Below are 8,175 nucleotides of genomic sequence, written 5' to 3' on the forward strand. Positions count from 1 at the left end.
ATTGTAAGAGATTCCCTTCACTTTCAGTTGTGGAAATTTCATCTTTTAACTGTTAGAAACAGTGATCAGCCAACAAAAGCCAATGGTATTCCTTTTCAAAGATAAAATATAGCTTTATCAACTGATCTTAGATGGGTTAGGTACTTTGGTCCTATTGCGTATCTCAATTATCACATGATTGGATGTGGAAGCTAGCTATATGAAAATGAAACATTTGACCTTAACTAATCTGGCAAATTTGAAATTCAAATGGCACTTGTCTCTTTCAGATCTTTCTAGTGTATAGATCCATAGGAGTTTTAGCATGATATAGCACTCTAATGAATGTATCAAAAAGAAAAAGAAAAAATTGGATAAATTCAAATTTGGATTCTAATCATTTTGATTCTAATAACTTGGCACATCTAATCCAGAAAATGACTTTGGCACATCCAGAAATAAGGAAAGACAGTAAAATGTCTGAATTCTCTATAATCTTCGCATCAAGTCAGCTACTGAAAAATAATGAATCATTTCTTGGCTTACAGTCCAAGAATCTAATGACATAGATATGCATAACTTGAAGCACACAAAGCAGCTTCTTGATAAGAGAAATTTTAACCTATTTTGCAATTCACTGACGCATAACTATATTATACACCTTAAGAAGAGTATTCACGGCCTGTCCTTGAATTACGACGCAATAAGAATTTCATGAGGCTTCGAACATACCATCTAGATAATAATAACAGATGTGGTGGAACTCCATCTTTGTAAATCAAAGAGATGCAGATTTCCAGAAATCAATGGGTTTCCGTTGCTGAGGTACAAAAAAAGAATTTCATTACAAACACAAGAACTTGCAAAACCATGACGGATAAACTTTATGTAAACACATGCATTCCCATGAAACTACTTTTTGAGCAATTGAGAGTGAATATTGCAGGAGTGCTTTGGAGGGAGAGAAAAATCCTAATTCTTTAATTAATAATTGGCTTAAAATTCCTAATTTCTGAACTTTGGTATGATTTTTGTGAAAGTTCTTGATTTTGAGGATTCCATGGCATTTAATAAATCTCTTTTTTGTGCTTGGCTTCCACCCTTTGTGCCCTTAGTAAGTTTTTACCCCTAAAAAGGACAGCACATGTACAAATGCACCAAGCAAAGCAAAAGTCCACAAACGTTGAACCTAGTCTGATAAGACTTAATTAACCACAATCTCTTGTCCTAGATCTTAATGACTAACGTGGACTAGGATTAGCACTATATTACTCAAGCTGGCTAAACCTTTACCTGGCTGCTGCATAACCCAAACCCAGCCTAACAGCAGAGTTGAGACTCATCACCCCCGTCTACTGTTTTATATTAGTATGAGACAGAAAACAGATATTAGCAGGATGGAACAGTATAAATTCCAAATGCTCACTCTCTGGACAGCTAAGAAGGAAGGTCTCCAATGCCAAAGTAAATAAGCAATATGTGCCACTACTTAAAATGGCAAAGGCTGGTATTGAGCCCAAAGACTCTGTCAGGCCCAGGATTTGGCATCTTTTCCAAACTTAAGTTCTTAAAAAAGGAATTCAACAGGATTTACCTGGGCAATCGGTATCTTTGCTCTCACTGAGTCAATCAATGAAAAATCAATATCAGCTACGGTAATACCTGTTGAGAGTCTATCTGCAATAGGAAGTAGAACCACCTAAATTTATCAGAAGTTATAAAGTGGTAGAGATAAATATAAATGCACAAAACGCAAATAAGAAAAGTGTTTGGTTGAGGAAGATGAAGAAAGCAAGAAAAATTACAAATGAATGTGTTAAATAACACCAAACAAGATTTGGCAAAGCAAACAGTTGGATCCAAATTGGAACTCAGGAGATACAGGCACTTGTTTTTAAGAATAAGCAATTGGAATTTGAAATAGTACTAGCAATGCTAGTTCTTACCCGGTAATCTACCAACCACTGTTCCCCAAGGATCAATTATTAATGTTTCACCATGGCTTTCTCTTTTATCATTATGCTTCCCAGCTTGTGCAGCAGCTATTACCTGATAATGTAAACATGGCAAGCAGAAAGGGACAAGAAAAAAATATTACATATAAGATAGAGATTGTTAAGAAACTTGACATAGTATAAATAATTGATATTAAGGCAATTGTTGAAGGTGCCAATCGTATTACTGAAACAAAAGCTCAATTCAGTTAGCAGTGAAAACAGTCTTCGTACAAAGCATTGAGTTTCGATTGCACGAGCTCGAAGCAGAATTTCCCAGTGAGCATGACCAGTTATTTTGGTAAAAGCTGCAGGTACCAATAGAATCTGCAGAGAATGACAATAGATTCAACATTCAAGGATGAAATGCTAAACACCGAGTTTCACTGCCAAGTTTAAGAAATCAAACTCTACCTGTGCTTCATGTTGGAACCTGAGCTGCTGGTAGAGCTCTGGGAATCTTAAATCATAGCAAACTGACAAACCCAATCGTCCAACTGGGCTATCAACAGCAACTATATCCTTTCCTGGAAATATAGTTAATATAGATTGGGTAAACATATAAGATTGTGTACAACCACTAAATAACTAATAACATGAAAATTTTCATAACAGCCAGGAACTTTATGGATCCATACATAACACGTCTAATCCTTATCAAGTGACATCTTGTAAGTCAGAGGCAAGTAAATATGTGAAAGAAAATACCTTGACCCAAGGGAAAAAGAGGATTATAGAATCTTTATCCCCATTCCAGATCGTCTGGTGTGCATGCCACATTCAGTTACGAGCATATAGACCAGTAGTCCACTTATCTTCTTGTATATTCAAAAGATTCAATTAAGGAGAAATGGACGAACGAATGCCTAAAGGGGTTCAAATATGCTTTTTGTATATTTAGTTCTATTGTCAGTTAACCAAATGTGCATAAGATCAGGCTGAAATTGTATAGAATAGAAGATTATTCATATTACAGGAAAATCGGACACATAGATAAAGAGCTTACCAGCTTCAGTAAAGCTGCTTTCCTTGTATACCCTTCCACCAGGAACATCTACATCAAACCTTTATTTCAAAGAAAACTTTCATTAACTTTACTCTTAACAAAGATTTTATCATTGGGGTGTAAGGTGTATTTTGAATCAAGCAAATGCAGAAACAATTATATGATATGGCAATATGTAAAGGCCTATTTACAACAAAAAATAAAAATTTCTTGGGTTTTTTCAAAGCGGTAAAACCTTGATGTTAGTCAATTTCCTATTAAGTCTTATTGACTTCTCTATTTATTTATTTTATTTGTCTATTATTTAATACATTACATAAAGCTGCAATTGCAGGTTTCAGAACTTTGAGTCGACCCATTTTCCTACACATCGATTTCATATTCTACGTCCATTAGACTGAATGTTATAAATTATTGTTATTAAGCATGTGCTCCCAAACATTAGAAAAACACATGCTATTCTAGAATGTGTACCAAATGAAACACAGTACTGCTTTGAGGAAACTAGTTTTCCCCAAACCAGACACATCTGCTCAAATGCTAACCGTTATATGGAGGGAGGAGACTAATGGCTTGTAGTGTAATTGTCGACAAGAGGTCTGCTCTGCGATAAGCATATAATGAAAGTGAAAGTTTAAAGCTACTTCATATTTCTTCTGATAAGATTTAAGTTAATCATCTCCTCAATCTAAAAATGGAAGGAAAGCCATCTTCCTTCTTCTGACAGGAAATGTAAGTAGTAGAGGAATAACTGAATAAGGATGTGAGAATATGCCAGAGCACATTTACATGGATTCATACAAGTTTTGTTGACTGTTTAACTGTTTCATCCTAAGTATGATAACAATCTTCCAACAAGTCACTAACCAAAGAAGAAAATAAAATGAAGTCATAAATGAATATTTGGCATGCTATACACATCACTGCCCACCAGAAACTGAAAATGGAATACTACATATCCTACATTCAGAAGCGAAAAGGACAGGTTCGAGCAAATCTGACTGCAATAAATTACTTCTACAAATGCTCAAAAAACAAAAGAACACTAGAAACAAAAGCATCCAATCAAAACAATAAATTAATCATCTTACAAGAATATTTTTCGATAAGTGCTTCTAATATTCCCACTGTCATCAATGATAACATGTGTGTTGCGTAGGTGTGCATCATCAGATCCTCTTTCTTGGAAGCCTCCAAGTGATAACCAAATGCCAGACTCTCTGCAATGCATGAGCAGAACCCAATTACGAGTCAATAATAAGAATAATAGGTCTAACTCAACAACAAAACCTACAAATATCAACAGAAACGAAAGCAGCACTAATTGCAACAAAGAAATTTAAAGGGAAAAAAAACCTGGCAAGAGAGCAATATTGTTGCATAATTGGACCATCCAAAGGTTCAGCAATCTTTATACTGTCCCCATCTTTTGCCCCAATAAAAGCAAAACTTTCTGGTAAACAGAGCAATTTAGCACCAGCAGCGGCTGCTTCCTTTGGACATAATACAATTACAATTATGCTTGATAAAACAGTGAACTAAAAAGCTATTTTAAAGCAATTTCTTTAAAAAAAAAAAAAGGGAAGGAAGAAAGAAACTCATCACCCAAATCATCAAATTATCAAATTACAGTAATCAAGTAAGTTCAAGAAACAAAATTCAAAATTAAGAGTACCAAAAAAAAAAAAGATTTAACAGAGAAAACTTATGTGGAAATTAAGCGAGAATCTCATTAAAAATTATAAATAAATAAACAAATTACTTTGACAAGGCGAGAGCATGTAGCGAAATTGGCCGCCAGGTCATTGATTGAGGTCATCTGAGCTGCAGCAACACGGACTGAGGACGCCGCCATATCTGACTCGCCGGCGATGGTGGCACGTGACTTAATGGTCAATGAGCAGGAACGCACGTGAGTTATAGGACAAAGAGGAGTCTTGATTCTTGCAGTGAAGTGGGTATAGTTTTGAGAGAGACAAAATTGCATTGTTGAAATGGAGAAAGAACCGCCGAGAATGGAAATGTAAGGGGGGACAAAACGGTACGTCGTTTTCATTTTTTCTTTTCTCTATTTGGACCTTCTATTTTGCACTATTTCCTAAATGGCTATCATCATCATTTCACCGATCTTGAAAGGTACCTAATATTTTAAAAATATTTTTATTTGAGCTCTTAATTGTAACTTGTATTTTATTTAGTCATACATCTTCTAAAATTGCGTCCCTGAATGAACTGATAAAGGTAAATATCCACTAATTATAATTTCCTTATTAGAGAATAAGAAATATAAACAAAAACAACTAATATTTTTGTTTGAATATAATTTTGGTAGAAAAAATTAATTTTCCATAACTAGTCAAATTCGAACGGAAAAAAGAAAACTCTCTATAACTCTAACCCGTAAAAATTTGCTACACTTGACATACATAAAATAGTTGACTCTATCAAAAATCAATAAAGGAACAAATCATACTATCACTTCGGTATAAAAATATTACTTACATTTAAAAGATTTAAAATCTCTAACATAAAAGAATTATAATTCATATTATATTTTGAATTTCTAAAGAATAATAAAACACGAACATATATAAAAACTCATCTACATGGAGGAATATCTTTATAAAAGAAGAGAAAATATAAACAAACCCTATCAAGAACGTGTCAACCCTATTGAGATGGTACCAAATCCTACCAAGAAAGTTCCAAAATCATTTAAATCTACCAAAAATAATGGATTTGAGAACATATAGCGAGCTCTATTCCTAAAATGCACAAAACAAAATATGAGCAAAGGGGAGTGAATGAAAAACCCAAAAAATGAAAAATAGATAAGAATATTGGAGAGGGGTGCTTTTTTAAAGAAAAATATATGCCATTATTTTATAAATCAAATTAACAACTTTTTCTACATTATCAAATTTGAAATCTATTTTAAAAATTTAAGGAAAGGTTTGGTCCTCGGAATTTTAGGGAAGTGAATTAAAAAATAAATTTTCAATGTTGTTTGGTTGATATAAAAAATCTATTATATTAGAAAATGGTTAATTATAAATTTGGTGTCTGAATTTCTTAAAATTTTATATTTTGATGTCTGAATGGAAAACGTTTGCAATCAAGTGTTTGAACCATTAAAATTGATCAATCAAGTGTCTCTTGCCCATATGGATAGCCGGATTTTTAAATAGGACGATTTGAACCCACTCATCCAATTAAAATAAAAAAGCTGACATGACGCCAACTCAATTGTAGGGCTGACAAGGAATAGAAGCACATGAGAATCACGTAACTTTCTTAAAGTCACAAGCAAACGTATTCTTCATCTTTCTTCCTTAATCTCTCTCACTCCTCCTTCTTCATCAATCTTTCTCACCCCTCAAATCCCATAGGCGACCATTACATAGACGAAACGGTACTCATCAATCTGTGGGCAATTTGAAAGGCGATACTATTAAGCAAACTGCAATGGATTGGTGTTCATAGGACTCACAATCTTCGATTTTCTATTTTGATTTTGCTTTTGAGATGGGATTAGAAGAGAACGCAACCTCGCTACCCATTTCTTACGCAAGATTTGAAGTTTCTGGAAATATTTTGTTGGCTCTAATATTTTTATGGTGGATTATGAGCTATTTGACAGCGTTTTTCGCAAGTGTACGAAATCGCAACAAGTAGTATAGAGTAAGAAAGTATCGTATCCACAGGGATTGTTTATCAATTACCAAAATTATGTTAACCTATTATTATTTAGACGATGATAAAAGGAGTTCGCTGTAAAGTAAATAAAATTCAAAGTAAAAGAGATCAAACACAAAATTTAGGTGAAAAGAAATCAGGGGATTAAGCTACTAGGGAATTTGATTTCATTTAATTCTATCCAGCTTGTTCTATTAGTTCATTAATCAAGTTTAATTGTTCAAGTAGGAGAAAACAACCCTAAGGTTACTAACAAGCTCTCCCGATTTATTGTTAGCTATTCTAATCCAATTTAATCACCTATATTAATAGTGAAATTAAACATGAATCAGATCATTAGGTTTTATGGTTGTTTTATGAATTCACAACTTAATACTTTATTAACTTATGAAAGCCCCACTTGAGTCAAACCATATAGTTTCCACATCAAGTTATTATTCTCAAGTAAATTATTACCTTATTCATATCAATAACCCTTCTCCCGAATGATGTTATTGAAATAATTCAATCCAGGGGAATTTTTCTGCCTGGAAGCCTTAAGCACAATAATAAGTTATAACAAGAACAAAGCAAAATAAATCTAATATTATAAGCTGGAATCGAATTAAATTACATCAAATCCCTAGTATAAAAGTTTAGCTAGACATAGTAATTAAATTAAACTCAATCACACTTGAATCATTCATCATATTTAAAGACAATAATAAAGAAAGAAACAAGATGAAAAGTTTAGAATAAAAACTGTATCACAACTATGTTGATGGCTTCCTTGAATCTTAGCACAATTATTTGAAGCTTGAAATCTTTGAGAAGAGAGAACTGTGTAAAGAAGTGTACAAAGAAAACGATCCATCGCTATGAATAGTTCTTCTCTTTATATAGAGCTCCTGAAGGCAAGTTTGACTCCTTTTAGGAAATAGAATCCTTATTTAGTGCAAAATCTTTTATAGGAGATCATGACTGTTTAGGTTCTTGATTTCTTCTTGATTAGGACTCCTTTTTCCCTAAGAATAGGTCCAGGTCTTGTTTAGTGTGTTTAGGAAACTCCCTGAAGTCGGCCCCTGTGAGAAAGAGCTTGATTTGCGTATTAAATTCACGCTGGTTCCGCCTGGGCAGCACGGGCGTGCTTCATGGCACGGGCTGGGCGTGCTGTAGTCTGGAGGTCTGGCTAGTGAAGCACGGGGCGTGCTAGGTAGCACGGGCTAGTGAAGTCCTGAGGCACGGGCGTGCTACAGAGCACAGGCAGGGCGTGCTTCTTTCTGCCTCTCAAAGGTGCTTTCTCGCGCTCGCGCATATGAATATCGCGCTCGCGTATTCTGCTGGCAAACTTTCTGCCTCTCAAAGGTGCTTTCTCGCGCCCGCGTATATGAATGTCGCGCTCGTGACTTCAGCTCGCGCCCGCATATACGAATGTCGCGCTCGCGACTTTTCTTTGCAAATCTTCTGACTCTCTTTTCTAATTGTCGCGCTCGCGCTTGTGAATGTCGCGCTCGCGACTTT

At 34.7% G+C, this 8,175-nt stretch overlaps 1 protein-coding gene across 3 annotated transcripts; it reads right to left on the minus strand.

The window, feature by feature from the left end:
* Window positions 1–438: 438 nt before the first annotated feature.
* Window positions 439–4,982, minus strand: LOC105635104 (Nitrilase/cyanide hydratase and apolipoprotein N-acyltransferase family protein). 3 transcript variants are annotated; one of them, XR_002284538.3, is made up of 10 exons: window positions 4,742–4,981; window positions 4,336–4,472; window positions 4,071–4,199; window positions 2,980–3,038; window positions 2,388–2,500; window positions 2,208–2,300; window positions 1,926–2,028; window positions 1,574–1,656; window positions 1,273–1,334; window positions 439–799 (listed from the first exon to the last, which is right to left on the minus strand). XR_002284538.3 is itself a non-coding variant. In XM_012218095.4 (9 exons), the coding sequence occupies exons 1-9, from the start codon at window positions 4,964–4,966 to the stop codon at window positions 758–760; spliced, it is 984 nt and encodes a 327-aa protein (XP_012073485.1). In that variant the 5' UTR covers window positions 4,967–4,981; the 3' UTR covers window positions 439–757. The 3 variants fall into 3 exon arrangements, 1 of the variants encoding a protein (XP_012073485.1); XM_012218095.4 differs by lacking the exon at window positions 1,273–1,334; XR_002284540.3 differs by lacking the exons at window positions 439–799; window positions 1,273–1,334 and having other exon boundaries at window positions 2,162–2,300; window positions 4,742–4,982.
* Between the last annotated feature and the right edge of the window lie 3,193 nt (window positions 4,983–8,175).

The sequence above is a fragment of the Jatropha curcas genome, chromosome 6 (genome assembly GCF_041381405.1).
Source record: "Jatropha curcas cultivar XTBG-Jc1 chromosome 6, XTBG_Jcur_1.0, whole genome shotgun sequence".
NCBI lineage: Eukaryota > Viridiplantae > Streptophyta > Magnoliopsida > Malpighiales > Euphorbiaceae > Jatropha > Jatropha curcas.

Bases quoted from the DNA above. Each gene is read 5' to 3' on its own strand.
- LOC105635104 (XM_012218095.4), bottom strand. From the start codon at position 4,966: ATGCAATTTTGTCTCTCTCAAAACTATACCCACTTCACTGCAAGAATC. The intron at 4,473-4,741 runs GTAATTTGTTTA...TTATGTCCAAAG, and splicing joins CATGCTCTCGCCTTGTCAAA to GAAGCAGCCGCTGCTGGTGC. The intron at 2,029-2,207 runs GTACGAAGACTG...TTACATTATCAG, and splicing joins CAATCGAAACTCAATGCTTT to GTAATAGCTGCTGCACAAGC.